Source organism: Leuciscus leuciscus, assembly GCF_965113295.1.
Source record: "Leuciscus leuciscus genome assembly, chromosome: 7".
In the NCBI taxonomy this organism is placed as follows: domain Eukaryota; kingdom Metazoa; phylum Chordata; class Actinopteri; order Cypriniformes; family Leuciscidae; genus Leuciscus; species Leuciscus leuciscus.
In genome coordinates this window covers 23,926,531-23,946,594 of record NC_138731.1, presented here as the reverse complement: position 1 = coordinate 23,946,594, position 20,064 = coordinate 23,926,531, and the positions used below count along the sequence as shown (strand labels likewise).

General features: G+C 38.1%; 1 protein-coding gene and 1 long non-coding RNA gene across 3 annotated transcripts; one reads left to right on the top strand and one right to left on the bottom strand.

The window, feature by feature from the left end:
* Window positions 1-258: 258 nt before the first annotated feature.
* Window positions 259-4,142, top strand: LOC309502672. Its single transcript, XR_014207365.1, has 2 exons — window positions 259-753; window positions 1,408-4,142. It is a non-coding gene; the product is annotated as an uncharacterized lncRNA (long non-coding RNA).
* On the bottom strand, window positions 3,861-19,360 carry LOC309502670 (protein mono-ADP-ribosyltransferase PARP4-like). 2 transcript variants are annotated; one of them, XM_082175134.1, is made up of 35 exons: window positions 19,243-19,360; window positions 18,843-18,975; window positions 16,439-16,634; window positions 16,208-16,322; window positions 15,980-16,058; window positions 15,606-15,704; window positions 15,335-15,493; window positions 15,084-15,221; window positions 14,833-14,991; window positions 14,546-14,697; window positions 14,334-14,465; window positions 13,623-13,721; window positions 13,323-13,506; window positions 13,080-13,227; window positions 12,613-12,755; window positions 11,914-12,045; window positions 11,738-11,824; window positions 11,484-11,648; window positions 11,345-11,388; window positions 11,097-11,175; window positions 10,838-10,975; window positions 10,507-10,714; window positions 10,285-10,355; window positions 9,790-9,977; window positions 9,606-9,705; window positions 9,323-9,493; window positions 8,794-8,874; window positions 8,520-8,600; window positions 8,331-8,426; window positions 7,472-7,615; window positions 6,104-7,376; window positions 5,888-6,000; window positions 5,692-5,794; window positions 4,678-4,810; window positions 3,861-4,604 (listed from the first exon to the last, which is right to left on the bottom strand). In XM_082175134.1, the coding sequence occupies exons 2-35, from the start codon at window positions 18,966-18,968 to the stop codon at window positions 4,403-4,405; spliced, it is 5,538 nt and encodes a 1,845-aa protein (XP_082031260.1). In that variant the 5' UTR covers window positions 18,969-18,975; window positions 19,243-19,360; the 3' UTR covers window positions 3,861-4,402. The 2 variants fall into 2 exon arrangements, with proteins under 2 accessions (XP_082031260.1, XP_082031259.1); XM_082175133.1 differs by having other exon boundaries at window positions 19,132-19,256.
* Between the last annotated feature and the right edge of the window lie 704 nt (window positions 19,361-20,064).

Here is a 20,064-nt window from a genome sequence, read left to right as displayed (position 1 = left end):
TTCACGGGTTGCATAATCAACATATCATGAGCTGTAGATCAAATCCCTCAAGCCCTCAAATTGAAACCTTAACACGTTGCATTTAAAAAAAAAAAAAATAGCCCACATTCACACATCTAAATGCCACTTTCAAACTTCCAAAGGGGAACATATTGATTTTGTGGTAAAAGCAGACCGTTCAAAAATGTCATGAGAAAGTAATGTAGTAATGCAGACATCTTGACTGGCATATATAGGTGCCTGAAGGACTCCGTCAAGACTTGAGGAGAGAGGAAACAGCAACAGTACTTGTCTTGAACCTTCAGCTGATCAACCATGCCGCATCTTTTCTCTGATATCCCAGACAAACTGCGTGTTATGCTGTCAGAGGCTGCGAATCTATTTCTAGTTATTGTTATGATTTACATTTTTCAGTACATCTTTAATTCTCAGTTTTCATGCTCCTGCACAGAAGAGTTTCATTTTATTGTGGTCATTTACATTGTGCTCATTCCTATAATATTGTTTTTTATTTTAAAACTAATTAAACAACCCAGAACAAAAGTTTGTGGGGCCGTTTGCTGCGGTTTATTTACTCAAATCTTCCAGCTTTTTGGAATCGGTCTGTTCTGGGTGGGATTCATCCTTTTGGACGGAGACTTGTATCTCTGTCTGTTGACCAAACCTAATGACACACAGCGTGAACTTCCATGCAAGAAGAATCTCACTCTTCAAGAAATGAGCATTATTACAATCCACAAAAACTGGTCACAGGTAAGTAGAACAATTCAATTATATTTAGTCAACTTGTATTTAAACATTTAGGAGTTAGATTTCTTCTGAATGTGGGCATGATTTAATTTATTTGTTATACAGTAAGAAAGAAAAATGGCAATTTCCTGCCTGGACATTATCCGTTAAGTTTACAGACATTTCTTTTAATCTTTAAACATGCAATGCATAATTAAAAAAATGGGTATAACCTGTGAAAATATGGAAAATTCCTTAACATTAGCACAGTTACATTGTGCCCATATTTTTCAGAGTTTTCTGTTATATCAAAGATGATTGATTGGGAGAATGAACTTGTCTTTTTTTACTCCAGTTGATTTTCAAAATGTGGGTTCATTTCTAATGACAACAAAAAGCTATTAAAATTCCCCACACTAGCAGTAAAATAGATAAGTAAATGTAATCTCTTTTCTGAGATGTTGTCACAGTGGAACCTGCCACAAATGTATGAGTTAAGCACAATTAGGAAGCAAAACAACTGATTAAACATTTATTTTTATTTGTTTTGATAAAACTTGACCCAATCTGACATTTAAGAATACACTTGTTCCGAGAACACAGTCGAACATTTTGGTTAAAATCATCCTTCAGTTGATTTAATTGTTCATTATGGTTTTATTGTTCTTTCTTGTGCAGTTTTATGGTTACATCAGCATAGCTGTTGGTTTCTTTGGATGGTGGCTGATATCAAACACTAAGGTTGGGATCTATTGTGACAGATGTTCTTGTCAGTGTTTGAAGGACTGCTGCGACAAGATCTACGAAAGAAAACCGTACTACGAGAGGCGGTACGAGGAGCTCCTGTCTGTGGAAACAGATAAACACTTGCATGAAAAATTGCACGAAATTGCCAAAAAGAGAGCAGAAGGGTTATGCTCAAAGCACATTGCTCATATTGAAAAGAGGGAGCTTAGCAAAAATAGAACCACACAAATGTCTGAAGATGCTAGGAACGCTTGGTGTGAAATATCTCACCCAGGTTTTTATACATCAGACCTTTCTGATAATCAAAAGCCTAATCTTTTTATTAAAGAATCATATATCTTGGATATTTTTTGCTCCTGTCCAACCAGGGGTGACAGTGACTAAAGTAATCGGGCGTGGATGCTGAATAATTGCTAGTAAATACAAATGGCTGTACAAAGTAAAGTTTATGATTGCAAAGATTTATTATATATTCTAACAATCCTATGATAATGTTGAATTTTTTTTTATTTTATTTTTTTAAGTACATCAGGATTTCTGGTATGGAGCAGGGTGTGTGAATGCTTACACAGAATATGAGACATTCTATGATTGTGTGTGCAGCTCCATGAGACACTGCAACAACAACATAGCCTGTGTGTATATCTCGTTTTTTTTTATTTACTTTCTGTGTTTCATTAAAAATAATCAAGTTAAATGATTAGTTTCTACTACATTCATACCTCAAATCCAAACCCAAGTGCAGTGCTAATTTTGACACACATTTTGATTTGATTTAGTTTTATTGTCTTTTGACTATAATGCAATTTAGTGACATATAGCATGTCTTTATTTATCTTCAAAAATGAAATAAAACCACTTCTCATAAAGAAACAAGAACATGGTCTTTTTTCATTATTTTTTTTGATCAATGATGCATTCTTCATAACAACTTGCAAACAACATTCTTCATTCAGACATACACAGCTGTGCTCAAGTTTACATACACTTTGCAGAATCTGCAAATATTGTAATCATTTTAACAAAATAAGAGGGATCGTAAAATGCTATTTTTGAGTTAGTAATGTCCTGAATAAGATATTTTACAAAAGATGTTTATAGTCCACAAGATTTTTTTGTTTGTTGCTGAATTCATAAAAATGACCAAGTTCAAAAGTTTACATATTGATTTGTAAACCTGTGTGTCATTACCTGGATGATCCACGACTGTTTTTTGTTTAGTTTTGAGATGGTTGTTCTTGAGTCCCTTGTTTGTCCTGTTAAACTGCCCAATGTTCTTCAGCAAAATCTTTCAGGTCCTGCAAATTCTTCAGTTTTCCAGCATCTTTTGCATATTTGAACCCTTTCCAGCAGTGACTGTATTTTGAGATCCATCTTTTTTTTACTCTCAGGACAATTGACTAAAAAAGGTCCCTCTTATTTTGTTAAAATTATTTGCAGATTCTGCCAATTTTGAGCAAAACGGTATATTTGTAGAAGTTAAATATTGATTAATCCTTATTAAAGCTATTAAAGTGATTCAGTCAAGAGCATTGAGTGATTTTCTATTTCTTTTGTTGTTTGATTAACATTAATGACAGACAGCAGCAGCTAGTTTATTAGACTGCTGTCACTTTAAGGCCGAATGCACGGATCCAATACACCAATGCACATCCTCCCAACTGCATACGTTCCCTTAAACATAACCGACTTTGTTGACGTGATTATTGGCCAAAACTGACATTTTGACAAATTCATTGTATTTGTCTGGTCAAGCATGAAAAGACACGAAAGAGAGCTCAATTGAGTTGTGCGCTGACATCTGATAGGCAGCTTTCTGTGTGCGCACTAAAGAAAATGGACTGAATTGAGCTCTCTTTCTCGTGGTCACGCTTTTTCAGATTTATCCACGTCTGCTCTTCTGATTGGTCCCTCTTACCTCCCTAACCTTTTCGTCTCATTTTTATTCTTTGACGAAAAGGTCAATAGATTTTCGTCAGATTTTGTCATTCAAACATGTTTTTTATTTCATTATCGCCTCGTTTTCGTCAATGAAAAAATGTCGTTGACGAATTAACACTGCCGAAGTGCATGTTCATTTTTTACTATCACTAACTATTTGGTTATATAATTATACTGTACATGAAAAAAACATACACTTCACAAAAATTATGCTTTTATCCAACTCTATTAAAACCACAAAAATAAACCAAGCATAAAATTGTCATATTTGCATTTCAAACAGGTAATTCATATTTTGAAAAATACACTTCTACTAAAAAGTATTTGGACTAAAAATGATTTAATCCAAACTTAAAATCTGAATGCCTTCGCATATATATATAGAAACATCAAACCAAATGTAATTTATCTTAAAGACAACATAACCACACTTTTCAAGCAAATCATTTCACAGAATTTTATATTTCAAATGAACAGTGCACCATGTTTGACATCATAGTGTGTCATAATGTAATGAACTTTGCTCTGATAAGACATAAGTGTGAACTTACTTCATACATCCACTAAAAATCACTTTGAGACCAGCATATATGGCAAATGACACTTGGTTTTACATTTTCAATCCAATGCAAAGAAATTCAGACATTTTAAGTGTGACACAATTGTCCAAATATATTGTTGAGACCACTTTAAAGCTATAACAGTAAAAAAAACAAAAAAAACAATATTAAAGGGATAGTTCACCCAAAAATCAACGAATATAAACAGAAGCTCAGCCATTCTTGACATGAGAGAACAACCTTTATTGATTCTTGTGGAAGCTCAAACATGCGGGCGTATCACGAGAGAATGAACTCCACTGATTTTGTTGATGTTGATCTGGAACGACTTGAGTGTGAGTAAATTACAGAATTTACATTTTTGGGTGAACTAACCCTTTAAACAAACAGCAACTGTGATGAAGAGGGAAGTGTGTGTCCAGTTTCTACATGACTGATACACACGCACGTCTCTCCAGAACAGGTTTGAGAGGGGAATATGGGTGTGGAGAATCACAGCCCAGCAACTGACGTGTAGATGATTCCCAATCCCGGCCGATCTCCAGCCTGCTGCACACGCACGGATACTGTCTGTCTGTCCGACAGGCCCAGTCCACGGCCCTCTTCACTGCCTCCCAGTGCATCGGCCTGAATGGAGAAGAGCACAAAGTTATGGATCAAATATACAAGAGTGAATCACTATGAGGACGCGTGCTCGTACCTGGGCTCCTGAGACTCTTTCAGCCGGAGGAGAGACTCGAGCAACCGTCCCACTGCCAGCTTCTTCACCCGGATCAGCTGGAGCACCAGCAGAGTCGCCACCAGTCTCAGAATTTCAGCATGAGCCTTCACACCTGACAGACAAAACATGTGACTGATTAACTGATTCTGACTGTGTCCGTTAATAGATATTAGATTAGATTCACTTCAATTAAGCTTCAAAATAAACAGATAAATAAATATATTCCAGATAAAAAGTTACATTTAATAAAACACAAATATATTTGTCAAATCTGTCAAATGTGCCATCCTCTGTGAAATATCATTAGTCCAAAATCCAGCACCACATTACTGTACATTAAGCATTAAATATCTTCTGATTGGCTGTGTGTCAATTCACATGACAGATTCATGTTGAGTGTAGACAGATGAACTGTGGTGTCGTAAGGCGTGTTCGACTTGATCCGGCGCTGCACAGACCGATCGGTCAATGACATCAAAGACGGCTCCGTATGCTTTTGAATCGCTCTCGCGGTACTTTGATGTCATAAACCGATCGGTCTGTGCAGCGCCGGATCAAGTCAAACAAGCCTAGAATCTTGTCATGTCATGCTTGATTAAGACACTGTAGCATTAGGTAGGTGGGACTTTGTTGATTTAGTAAGATGGTTGGTTTATGCTACTTCCTGGAGTAAGAGCACACAGGTGTTCTAATTATTTTGAGGATGAAATAATCTGTATTTGCCATGGAATAATGCAAGATTAATGACATCAAATCTTTGAAAGATTTTCAGAGCTTTATCTGAGACTGCTGCGCCATTATTGAATTGAGATTTTTTTACATGCTAGTGTGGTGTATTCCAGATAACCTGCCTTTAAACGGTATATGAACAAAACAAAGTGTGATTGGTCACTTTACACATCAGCCAGACAGCTCTTCTTGTCTAAGTGGGTGGTTCTTTACCAGAATAAACTGCAAAATGGACCAGAAACGGGCATGTAAAAAATCTTATACCAAAGGAACGGATGCCTTTCTCCTGAAGGAAGACATTGGCAAAAAAGTCTATGTCCAGGTTGAGGAAGCTGCTCAGTCTCTCAGTGCACTCCCAGTATCCATCCTATATCCAAACACAATACATAAGTTCATATTCCCTTGACTTATACCTTTACATACCGTATATAATGAAGTGCATTAAATCACGTGTTAACACCTCATGTTGAAGCTCAAACAGCTCATTCCAGGCCACGGTGTCAGGCTTGCTGATATGTTTTCCCAGCAGCAATGATTTCATCTTCCGTCTTTGAATGGGAAAGCCAGTACTGTCTTTGGTTTCAACATAATAAGAAATGAGACATACATTTGACATGTTTTTAATCTATCTGAACATTGATCAAATAGGGAAACTTAGCAGTGTGATTCAACTTACCAGCTACAGAAAACGCAGACCTTCTTTGTTGTTGCTGAGATGTTCCAAAGCTAAAGACTGAAAAAGCAGAACTCTCCAAGTCTAGAGGCTTAATTGTCTCTCGCAGAATGGCAGGAGCGCTGTATGCAAAGGACAGCTCATTTGGCACACCAATGGCAGGCTTACAGGTTTTAGGTTGACCAAAGGAAACAGCAGCAGGAAGAGGGGGAGCCAGCAAGCCCCTGTCACTCATGGAAAAAGATACAGACTTCTTGGCAGAAGCAGGAGGAGGAGGAGGTCTGGGAGCTCTGCAGTAAGACACGGGCATCGACATACGGCGAGGAGAGCCACAAAGGGAATCCACAAAAGAAGGCACTGAGGTGTCAAGACAGGTAGCAGGAGGAAGACTGCCAGTCATGGAGAAAAGTGCGGACATCGTGGGACCAGGAGGAGGACGGCTGTGAGTCACGGAGAGAGATTCCGTTGACCTATAGGATGGAGGGGGGTCTTGAAGGAGTTTATGATGAGAAGCACGCATTGGGGCACCAAACACGCAAGGGGAAGTACGCATTGGGGCACCAAACATGTCAGGGGAAGTACGCATTGGGGCACCAAACATGCCAGGGGAAGTACGCATTGGGGCACCAAACATGCCAGGGGAAGTACGCATTGGGGCACCAAACATGTCAGGGGAAGTACGCATTGGGGCACCAAACATGCCAGGGGAAGTACGCATTGGGGCACCAAACATGTCAGGGGAAGTACGCATTGGGGCATCAAACATGCCAGGGGAAGTACGCATTGGGGCACCAAACATGTCAGGGGAAGTACGCATTGGGGCACCAAACATGCCAGGGGAAGTACGCATTGGGGCACCAAACATGCCAGGGGAAGTACGCATTGGGGCACCAAACATGTCAGGGGAAGTACGCATTGGGGCACCAAACATGCCAGGGGAAGTACGCATTGGGGCACCAAACCTGCCCAGGGAAGGGGGAAGCTTTAGAGCACTTGCCTCAATATTAGGAGAGGGATGCATGTCAAAAAAAGATTCTTCCAATGTTGAGGCTTCAATACGACCAGGGCTACTCACACAAGTCAATTTTGTCTTTAGATTAGGTTGAAAAACACGAGAAAGAGAGCCAGAGAATGACTCATGGGCAGGGGGAGCTGAAGGTGGTGCTTCAAGAACACCATATGTTGGTTCATAGCCATCCCCCTCATCAGATTCAGTACAATCAAAATCCAGAAGACTAGATTTGAAGATGCTACTGGACCTTTTCTTTGATTTCAACTGGAAAAATAAAAAATGCACTGTTCTAAATACTGAATGATGACTTAATCACTACATTATGTGACAAGAGCTGAAATAGACTGTTTTGTTTTTACCCATATGTCATCTTCCTCGGCACCAATACTATGCTGAGCCATGAGCTTCTCTTCAGTCCAGCCCATATATGGCAAAATATCCACATCCTCTTCTGATATGAGTTTAGGGATATCTGTCAATCCAGTTTCAAGCTCATTCTGGTCCTACAAAGAGCAAATGAGGACATACAAGTCAATTATTTCATAGACTTTCATTGACTTCTTATCAATAAGACTGATGTATCAGATATTATTGGATATATTTTCATTATCAGTATCCGCTATAAATGGACATTTAGTGTCGCAAGTCAGAAAATGCAATTCTCAATGTGTAGAGATGTTTATTTTTTGTTAATTATTTATTAACTCTTAGAAAAGGCAGGTACAAGGAGAAGCTGCCTAAAACACATGCAAGAACCATAATTTGAATAACTAAAATATTTGACATAAAAAGCATAAATGCTTGAGAAATTTGTATTATTTAAAATTGTTTATGCATTAAGAAAAGGTAGAAGATGTTTGCTATTGATGTTATTTTAGTCACCATTTTTACTCTGTAATGGTTTGCTATATCTTCACGAAGTGTTTCCTTTAAGATAGAAAGAAAGATAGGGCAGCATAGTTTTTTGTTGTTGTTGTTGTTGTTGTATGTTTCTCTTGATTTTGGAAGAAATTTTCAGTAAATAATTGAAACTTGAACAAAGACCCAATTTGTTTTGCCAAAAATGACAATACACGTTTATTGCTACACATTTAAAATATGTATTTTTTTTATTTGATAGATTTATTAGATTTAAGTTTAAGTGAATTTTTAATAAATATTATGCAAAAATAAAAAAATTGTCATTAATTGAGACTGAGATGTTTAGAATAATTATACCCTCTCTTCGATGGCGACAAAGCTTGTGAACTGGGACAAGATGGAGAACTCTTTACTGAGCTCAATGATGTAGGACTTCAGCTCTGCTTTCTTCCCCTGATAGAGAGATACAAGACAGCAAGTCAACTTCTTCTGTTACCACATTTACCAGTTCTATTAAAAACAGCAACAATCAGTAAAATATTGTACCTCATGTTCTGCTTCACTGTTGCCTAGAATGCCATCTTCATAGTCTCTGATGATCGCTCTTGCTGTTAACTTGTGAAGGAACTACACACACACACACACACACACACACACACACACACACACACACACACACACACACACACACACACACACACACACACACACACACACACACACACACACACACACACACACACACACACACACACACACACACACGATCAACAATTGATGATGTTTAAGATTATATGAAGTATTTAAGATGTTCACTCACAGTTCCTTTTGTCTTTTGTAGTTCTGTGGTGGAAACCATTGTTTTGATCTCCTGCCCACTCAAATCACCAAACAGTGTGGCCTAAAAGGGTGAATATTACACAATACAAATGAAATTTACAGCAGAAATTAACATACCTATATGAAGAACAATATTTAATTACTTTCATTTATAGTATGCAACAATATAACTATACTGACGAAATAATCGTCAATATTTACCTACGTACTGTATATTTTAAAATATTTTAATATAAAAAATGCCATACAAAATCTTCATGGACATGATAATGCAAACAAACTGTTGATTCAGAGCTTTGAATGTATTTTATGAAACAGTTGGAAATAATTCATCATCAAACTCTAACTCTAATAGTAAAAAATACTAAAATGATAGCTACATTCGTACAGTTTTAGCAAAATCTTTCGGATATACTGTGAATTTTACAATATATTACTCAGTCCGAACTACAATAAGCAACAACCATCTGCAACACAATCAGATCAGCTGGTAAAAAGCGCAGGTCTACCTGAGTGCAGTGCGGCACAAAGCCGTATATGAGAGTGTGACAGTCACTGAAGAGGCCGTGAAGCTGTGAGGGGGCTTGAACAGGAGGAGGCGCTGTGGGATTAAACTGCTGCCACTTCACAGCCACTGATCTGCAGCCTGGAGACTCCATACGCTGGACCTGAGCGCGCACCTGAAATTACCAGCAAATCTGGTGAACTCAAGCCTCAGAGCGGCCCATGTTGAACAGATTATGTTCCCTTTTTCTTAATAAACACAACAATACAATAAACAGCGTGATTCACCTTCTCTGCCCAAGTGTGTTTCATCTTTGTGTCAAAAAATTCACATGTTCCTCCACCTGCTTGAGCCAAAGCTCTGAGCATATGACGATTAGCTGTCAAGCTAGACAAACACAAACACAAACTGTAGGTTCAGAAATGAATTGAAGTGTTAAAGAGATTTGTGTTGAACTCTTCAAAGGCAGACCTGAGTCCACAGGTGAAGAGGCGCGTGTGGCAGGAGTTTTCTCGGACCAGCTGTAGGGTCAGAGGCTGGTTCTGAACATGTCCATCAGAGAGCAGAAGGATGTTCCTCACGCCCCGGCTGGGAGACAGAAGACTCAAGCTCTGGAGAGGCCGCCACAGCTCAGTGCCGCCACCAGCGCCACTACAGGACTGAAGAGACCAACATGAACTTTAGTGATTAACCAAGGGCTCAAGGTTTAGCTGGTTAGTGTGGTACAGTTACACCCTGCTGGATGATGCTGTAACTACAACATTATGGTGCAAAACATCTCGCTCTAATTGGAACTGAGTGTCCATGAACAACATCTGAAAAGCTGAAATGAAGTGAAGATGATGCATAATGTGAATCGAATGATGTTTCCTGATGGAAGAAGTCAAAAACCTGAAGAATATCTCAATATGCCCACTTTCAAAGCACAGAAACACTCATCTTTAACCATTTTTAAACATTACTCACCATTATAAATTTTCTGGCTGGTTCAATTGCTTCATCTAAAGGCACTGGTGCAGGAAAAGCTTCCTTGTAATCTTAAAAACACACACATTTTAAGATTGAATGAATGAAGTACCAGCATATAATATACTTCACCCATAATGCTTCATTGTGAATTACAAGAATAATAGGGAAATTACAAGATGATCACTAGAACAACAGCAGATTGTTTCAGTGAGCACTAACCAGTGCTGAAAGAGATGATGTTGATCTTCAGTGAGCGGTCCAGAGATTTAAGGACTTGAAGGGCAATCCTGCGGGCGTTCAGCATGGCGTCTCCCCGCATGGACTTGGACGAGTCCAGTAGAATGACCACATCGCTCACACTGGACGGATCTCCAGAGCTGGAAACCCCGCTTGACTTAAAGTCTGGATAAAACACCAGCATGCAGGCCTGCAGGGATCAGAGAGTGTCAGAGAACGACCTTTCTGTGTGTTTTTTAGATCAGGCCATGTGAAAGAAAAAGAGGCATTTTTATCTGCAATATGAATCAGATATGACTGATTATTTCATTACTTGACTATATTTATCCGGATGGTTCTCGACCCACATCCTGGGCATGTGGATATTAGAAAGACTGAAGGACACCTGTAACCCTTCAGATCCAAGAGTCTGTCCCGGTAACGTGCTGACCACTGCCTTACAGTCGGTCATCTGAACGGGAAAAACACTGATACTGTTAATAATACTGTTCATAACCAAATATGTTTTTTATTTCCTATGGATAACACAACAAGTATCTAGTAAGACAATCCACAAAAATAAGTAAAATAACCTTGGTTCTGATGCGGTGTGAAGAACTCAAGTTGATGATCTCGTAAGGCATTTCAATGGACATAGAGAGAGAAAACTCCCTGAAGAAAGAGGGATTGAATGAAAGAGAGTGTGATATTATAAAGACAACGTGGTTTGCTAATTTAAATAATTGGATTTAATATTGTAAATCATCAGCAGATGCATTTAGATTTTTTGTGAATCTTTAGTGAATATCCCTGTGAATTCCCCAGCGTTTGAGACTCTCACCCCCCTGACTGAAGCTCCGTCACACCAATCTTTTCAACAGTTGCCTGAAATACAACACAACTCTCAGTCAAAACACTGTAACTAACAGCAGCCCATACAGTAGTTTAACTACAGTGACTAAAGACCAATCGTGTCGTACCTGAGTTGTCAGATTAAGGGCGGCGCTCTGTTGCCATGGTGCCACGCTGCCAGCCAGTGAGAAGACTATAGAGCCTGATCTCACCACCAGCTCAGTGATGAACGTCACCTTGACCAAAACTGTGGCTCCGGGAGGAAGGTTCCCCACGCTGATAGTAAATACATCCTGCCTCACATAAACACATGACCTTAAAGAAGCCTTCTGATATATTATCACTCATGCATCAGAGAAAGAAACAGTAGTAATTAACTCACAGGTGCATCCTGGTCCATCAGGTAGGCTCCATGGCCTTTCTCTATGGCTTGCTTGTACTCCTTACGAGCCTGCTCTTTTTCCTTTACCTACAGGACAAAGAAAGACATTGAAAACTGATGAGAAAGCAGAAATGAAGAGCAAAAGCTGCATTCGACAGATTCTGAATGACTTGCACCTTTCCAACGACGTGTTTTCCATTGATAAAGGCTTCAAATCCACACACTGCTGCCGTCTCCTCTAGTGGAAAGACGTACTTTGCTTCAATGGGAACAGCACTCTTGTTTGTGTAGGTCTGAAAAATGATGACCTGATGACAGAGCAGAGAAAGTTTTGGTTTTACAGTTTGAAATTGTCATTATAATTTTGCTATGGTTCTTTCTTTCTTTTATTTTGTTAATCCTATCGGATTTTACTTTGAAGTTCTTAAACACCACGTCATGTCTTTGTTCCCTATTGCACTCTTTGTTCCCTACTATAAATGTGTCCATTGCTGTTTTGTATTCAACTGCCATAAAATTTAACAACAAATTTTTGACCACCCCATATTTGCTGCCAGCCTCTTCATCACTAATGTTCATATTTTTAATCATTATATTTTCTGATATTTCACTTATTCTATTTATCCTTTATTCTGACTTTTTATATTTCATTACATTGTTGAACACACTATTGACCTTGGCAGTGAGAGAAAACAGTGATGCTTTGATTGAACACACACACACACACACACACACACACACACACACACACACACACACACACACACACACACACACACACACACACACACACACACACACACACACACACACACACACACACAACTGCTTTGTACACTCGCAGTCCAGCAGTAGCGCCAGCTGTAGTATCACACCTGACACAGCAGGTCCATCAGCTTGCACCTCACATTGACAGCCTGAAGAGGAATTTTCTGACCATTGCTGTCCAGCAAACCTGCAGTCATCTCCTCCAGAGGGTTTTTAGTGGACTCCAAACCCTCACTGTCATCACTGGACACTAAAGAAACACATTAAACAAAACCAATGATCAATTTCACAAATCCAAATCAGAGCATTCTGCTTTACAGAGCATCAGATGTCCCTGAGGAATGATTTTTCCCTCCGCCATGTCAAAGTTCACGGTTAAAGGGTGGTTCTGCGTGACTCAAACTTGGGTCACCCAAAGCGCTGTAGAGCTATATATTGGAGTGCTGGACACAACAATATGGGCTCCGCCATCATGTAATTTGATTACATTTTTAATGGATTTGACAGATATACAACAGATTCCTCCACATATAAAAGCTCTTTCTACATGTCCTGTTCACTGGACGTTACTCACAGACGTCAGACGTGTCAGTGAGCTGTGTGAGCTCCACAACTGTGTTGATATGAGGCTGGAACTCTTTTAACTCGTCTCCCTCCAGAGTGTACTGAACCACATACTTCAGTCTGATCTGCTCCGTGTTATAGACAACAAACTCATCATCCTGTCAAATAGAAACCAGCACACACAAACACAAGAATCACATTAGATCCCAAAAACATGAGCAGAATAATTGAGTACAGAGAAAATGACTAGCACCTCAAATTCAGAGAGTCTGTTGGGTGTGCGGCGGACTCCATGTACACTGTGGTAGCCGTCAGGGGCGCAGGTCAAAGTGGTGTCTTTCTTCAGCAGGTCTTTGCAGCGACCCAACGCCACTTCACACACCAACAGCAGCCGAGAGCCGTCAGTTACACTGGGCTTGGAGTATTTCACACTAGTGCTTTAACACAGAGCAGAAACTTATTGACTGGCTCAAGTCTTCAGTTGTCATGAAAGTGGAGTATTTACAAATCTGTCATATTAAAAGATGCCTGAATAATGCAAAAGACCACTGACTTTAGAGAGTCACTGAAGTAGATTCCTCCTCCAAGATTCCCGATATCCGTCCTCTCAATTCCATGCTGTTCGACTCCAACCCTGGGCAGCAGCAGACCTCTACATAGAATATTCCATTAAAAAAATTATATTTAATTAAGTACATGATAAAACAAATAAGCAATCAAATGAATGACAATGCATTGCATTAACACTTGCTGAGAAAATCCCCAAAATGAACAAAAGACATTACATGATTATTGCAGAGGAGTAAATCATTGAATAGACATTACAAACATTGACTTCTGTCAATTTATAGACAGATATTAGAGTTTTTTTCAGAGTTTTTGGGGGGTTGGTCTACATTGTTTTTAGTAATGCTCATTTCCTCTATTTTTACATTTAGATAAATTTGCCATCATTTATTAATCATTTAATAACATTTAATAAATGTATTAAAACTGGTTTTTAAATAGCATTTAAACTGGTTAAAATAAATGGTTAAATTTAATCTTATTATTACATTTAATGCAAATCTCAACAACAATGTCCATTTTTGTACATTATTTCTAAATTCACTTGCTATCAGCCATATCAAGAATTATGGTTCAACCAAACCGACTGTATCTGTCTTCACTTGCTCCACCACAGTATATGGTCTGTCATAAACAGGTTTGTGTGGTTTTGTCACTGTGTGTAAGTACGATTATTTTTTAAAGAATATGCTCTTACCGTGACAGTATTCCAACAAAACTACTGGGAGTGGTGGAGTGAAGGAGAGGCTTAATGTTGCCTAAATCCTCCCAAAACATTTGAAGCTCCACCCCTCTGCTCACACGCAGTATCTGCTGAATCTGAACAGGCCTGTAGTGGATACAAGATTAACACCATCAAAATATATTCATGTTTGAACTTCAGACCACAGTCGTCACAATCAAGTTTACCTTTCCTGAAGCAGTTGAGAGACAACATGAAACTCAGGGTTTTGTGGTGGAACAACCTCAATGCTGCACCTCAGAGCTCGATACTTTCCCAGAGACGAGGGCGAGGGGCTTCCCAGAGTGGCTTCACTCACATTCAGAATGTCTCTTATCAGCTGAGGACGACAGAAGAGTTTAAAGTACCAGTCTGCACTGTATGTGGAGTTAAAAACCCATATTGAAGAATCTACCAAAATCCCCAAATATGAAGGAATCTATATAACTGTATACTATAATTGCATACATGTTACCTGACAAAGATCTAGTTTCTGAGACACAAGCTTGTGTTTGGAAGGAGGGTCGATCATTCTGAGGGGTAGAAGAGTGTTGACCTCCTCTAGCAGGGCCTTGACTTCATCCTCTTTCTGAGTCTTTTGTGCCTGCAGTAACAATCCCTCCACCCTGCTCACCTGCAACAGCACAGAGACATTAAACACACAACATTCCTGTGAGCTTCATGATTGGATGTGTGTGTGTGTGATTATCTAAGGCTTATTCTCACATCATTAAGGCTGATTTTGGAGACAGGGACTGTCAGGATGTTACTGAGGGAACCGAGAGCTTCGGTCCAAACCAGCTCCACAAAGACGCCAACTTCCTGTGATAATGAGCTGCAGTTCAGCTTCTCCTCCAACAGAAGCTGTAAATCAAAAGAGTGAACTGATTTTACACTCATCGGACACGTTATATATGCACATACTGTACAGTATCAACTGAATAAAATAGATCTTCATAGATCTGTTTCTGTCTAACCTGCTGCAGGCTGTAGGACGCCAAGCGTTCAACCTCAGGAGGAAGCGTGTGAGTCCTTGTGAATCCCTGTGTCTCCATCTCCTTCATCAGCAGCAGATACGCTTCCACAGCATCCTCAGACGTCACGCAGTACACAAGCTTGTCCTGCACCACTGCGCTCTACAGTGAGAGAGTATCAAGACATGTCAAGAGTTCATTACCTCTCTCACAGTATAAGAGTCCTATGATAACAACATCTAAACAGTTTAAACGGTGTTCGAGATGACCAAACCTCAGCTTCACGCAAGATTGAAGACAACACACGATACTGCTGGCCTTTTCGTCCTCTGGCACTCTGCAGCTCCAAAACAGACCAAGTCTTGGGTTTGACCTGCAACACAGACATGAAAACTCCTTCAAACTCAGTGATGGAGGCTACAAGAATCACTTCAGGAATGTGTTAAACTGGTCATTATACATTTATCATTATTTTATACTATTTATCTGTCTGATTTCATTAAGTTGTGGAAGTTCAGAATGAGTTGTTTCTGCAGGTTAGAGTGAATAAATGGTCTATTTTGAGTTCTGAACAATACATTGTGTTTTACATAGTATGTGACCTCTTTTAATTCATAGATCAATGTAAATAAAAAAATTTTCACTCACCCTCTCAAAAACTGAATACTTGGCCACTTGAAAATATGAAGGAAATTCAGGCAGCTCATGGTCGCCGCCTCTGTAAACTCTGCATTGGGTAAATGAAAAGATGCAGTCAGGTAAACTAGCACATCTAAATAAATGATGTAAAAAACGTAGAACAATAAATAAACTTAAAAATAAACTTTATAAATAAATAAACTCAAGAACTGAAAATGACAAAAAACAAGAGCATACCTGAACCTGCCAAGACTGGATCCGCCCTTCTCAAGAGTCTCAATCTCAATCTTTGAGAGTTCAGACTGACCTTTGAACTCCTCTCTTTCTTGTATCTGGGTCGACACTTTTCCCTCTATATGGTGAAAAACAACTTTATGTCAACAGAGCCACAAAAATGTATGTTTAAATCTCACTTAATAATCTTATAACCTAAAAACAATGTCAAATACATTTTCAGAAATCTCCTACCTGGACGAGAGATGAATTCAGAGGTGGGACAAGCCAGCTGTGGGGCCAAATCATGCTCCATCAAAGGCAGGAGAAGCCCTTCATCCAGACAGCTCCACACATACTGCGTCCCGACCACTGGGATCCGGAGCTTCTGGATGCTGCGCTGCCGGTTACTGCTCAGGTCATTCACACTGCTAGTGACTACAAAAGAGCACTGGAGAAGAGAAAAGCAGGTCAGAAGAGACACTACAGATCTTTAGTGACTTTTAGTAGAAACATTGCACACTTTGGTGTCACTTTTACATATTTTAAGTTGCCATGTTACTGTTGTAGGAACTAACATAAAATTAGCCTATAGAGAGTAGTTCATTTTAACCCACTGGTACTGTTCGGTCGTTTTAGACCGAAAAATTGCCAAGAGTGCAAAATAAACACAATAGATAAAAAACTTGACTTGACTGTTTAGTTGAGCTAGAAGACTCAACTAAGAGGTTGAAAAATCAGTGTCAGATGGATCTTGGGTTTGATGGATAAAAAAATGGATAAAAAAATACTGAGATTTTTTACACTTTTATCGATTTTTTTTGTTGTTGAATTAATTATAGGTAAAACGCTTTCTCTGTGTTCAGGTTTGACTGTAATTATAACGCACAAACTGACACTTTAATTTCAATTTCAAATTAAAAAAAGATAAACTTTGACAAGAAGTCTTAATTTGTATAGCCTAATTTCTAATTACATAAAGTAATTATGTCTGAAAACCCTGCTCAAAGAAAGGGAATTGCACAGGCCTGTGTATTTATTTATATATGGGCCATTCTATAGAATTGGTGCAAACTGCTGTCCAACAACCAAAAAACACATTTAAAAAGCATTTAAGTATTCAAATTTTAGATGTTTCCTAAGATCCTTCTATTTTCTATTGAATCCCACAATAATATTTAAAATACAAGTAAGCTTAATATATATAGAATCATAATTCATTGGGTACTTTCAATTGGGAGGTGGCTGTCCCGAACCCTAACCCCTAAATTTCAACTTGTGAAAATGATATTGAAATATCTTTTTCAATTTTTTCCATTGTTGTTTTTACAAATATATTTTTGATTTCTTTTAAAAAGTTAAGTTACATTTTTGTGTGTAAAAAAATGTGTCCCGCATTTTCATTTCACTACCAAAACAGTGTGTGTTTTAGTCCATTGGCTGAGAATGATTTTTACCACACCCCTACATTTTTTATCAGGAAATATTCTTATGTGCCTCTCTCTCATAGCCTCTCTTTCATTTTAGATAGGTACCATCATTTTGAGGGAAATGTGTTCAAAAGTCTGAGAAATCTGTGTGTAACTTTAAGGGACGTCACTACCAAACACCTTTTTTCTGCAATTAAGCAAGCAAACTTTTTTGGGTGTAATTCCATATAATTTAGTTTGTATGTGTGTACAACTGTTCAGAACTGTGCTAGGTAACCTTGTGCTGGCTATCATCTTTGAACTGGGTTTAAAAATATCTTAAATTGTCACTACCAAAACAGTCATTACCGAAACATGTCGTGAAGTTTCGGTTGTGACATCATGTTTTTTTTAGTGTTATTCGATAAAATATATTTTTGTGTGTGTACAACTCTTCAGAACTGTGCTAGGTAACCTTGTGCTGGTTATCATCTTTGAATAGGCTCAAAAGTATCTTAAATTGTCACTCCCGAAACAGTCATGACCGAAACATGCCATCATTGTTTTGGTAGTGACAAAAGGGAACACATAATCATTTATTTGGGGGAAATAAACAACATTTTTTGTACAGTTATGCAAATCATTAGTATCTTAGTATGTTTTAGTAGTGTTTTAGTATGCAAATTAAAATTATGTAATATGATGTGGTGGTCGCTACCAAAACATTACTGTCACTACCGAAAATGTGCCGTCATGACCGAAACATGGATGTTTTGTCTAAAATAAAGTAAACAAAATATGAATAGGTCAGTATAAGCCTTCTTATAAAATTATTTCGGTAGTGACAAATTTGGGGAGAGGAAAAATATTCCAAAACTTTCTGAAAATACAATATGATAATTAACTGCACAATCAAACTCTGACTTGGAACCAATTCTGTAGAATGGCCCATATAGAGCTAAACAGGAATCCAGTGGTTATAAACCACATTAGGTGCTTTTCTATATTTCTTTCCACCACACGGCACCAATCTAGATTTTCAATGTCGTTGTTAACTTCAACGTTTAACAGTACAAGAGGGATAACAGACAAATAAAACGTCTGTAAATTGTGTAAACATCCTTTAACAAAAAAAAAATAACAAAAAATAATAATAATTCTACATTTGTGTAAACAAACGCTCAGTGTAACTGTTTTGATGACAGAAAAATATATAGTTTAGTTAGAAAAAGTATAAAAATGAGCAGAACCTCTTTGTTGATGACATAAGAGATGTTTCCTCCATTATCCAGGAGAGCCAATCTCAGCTTCTTCTTCTCTTTATAAGGCACATTCTTCACATCTAACACTACAGTACAGTTTTCAAACACTGTCATGATGCCACTGAAGAACATGCCAAGAAAAACGACAGTTTTTATATGATTGAAAATATCAATCAATCATACGAACACTATAAAATATATGTACTTTATGCATCAACAAAAACATGTTCAAATAAACATCGAATATTTATTTACAAATTATGCATACTACACATACCTAAAACAAGTGAATTTATCTTTCTCTTCAAGTAATTAAACTTTCAGGCAATAATCAAAATCGCAGTATGATAGATATCACGTCATTAGAAGACGGAAGAGCATATCTTACCGTGGAGAAGTTTATATCCTATTTTAAGAAAATACAATTAAAGAAGACGTAAACAATCTGCATGTGAAGTTCGTTAAATGACTTCCTGACTCGTACAGTGTCACCCCCCTATAAAAACATTAGACGGGCTCCATCCAGTGGTCGAAACTCAGTTCTTCATGAGGCGCCGTGTGTTTTCGTGTGTGTGTGTGACGGTGTATCGGTGCAATTGATGTTTGAAGTGAACATTCATATATTCAAGTGTTGCACGGCGCCTTTAGAAATGATAAATAAACCTAATTAAAATAAAAAAGGCACAATGTCGTAAAAATACCATTTGAGGAGTTTCTTCTATTAAAGTACAGACAATTAATTTATATAATATTATTATTAAATCGGGTGACAAGACTTCACACATTTTTTTTTACATTGTAAGAGTAGAATAAAAAGTCAAGAATCCCTAGAATATCAATTGATGGAGTTCTTGCCACAACTTTGACAGCCTTTCACTGAGTGATACATTATTTTACTGATGGATAAAAATAGGCAGAGCAAAACAGAAAAATTACAACCCAATAAGAATTTGTTGCACAATTAGACTATAAGTGGCTTGACGAGTAATTCCCAAGGAATAAAGATTTGATTCTTTTAATAATCATCCCATGGATTTAAGCCGTTTTAACTTGTGTAAAAAATAAATAAATAAAAAATGAATCCAGAGAAAGTCCATTAGGATGGATGATTATTACACAGAAAAGGAGGCAACAGCTTTTCTGTGATGTGTGCAGGTCCTTGAGGCACCAACGTTTACAGTAACAAACAATATATTTATTTTCATTTACT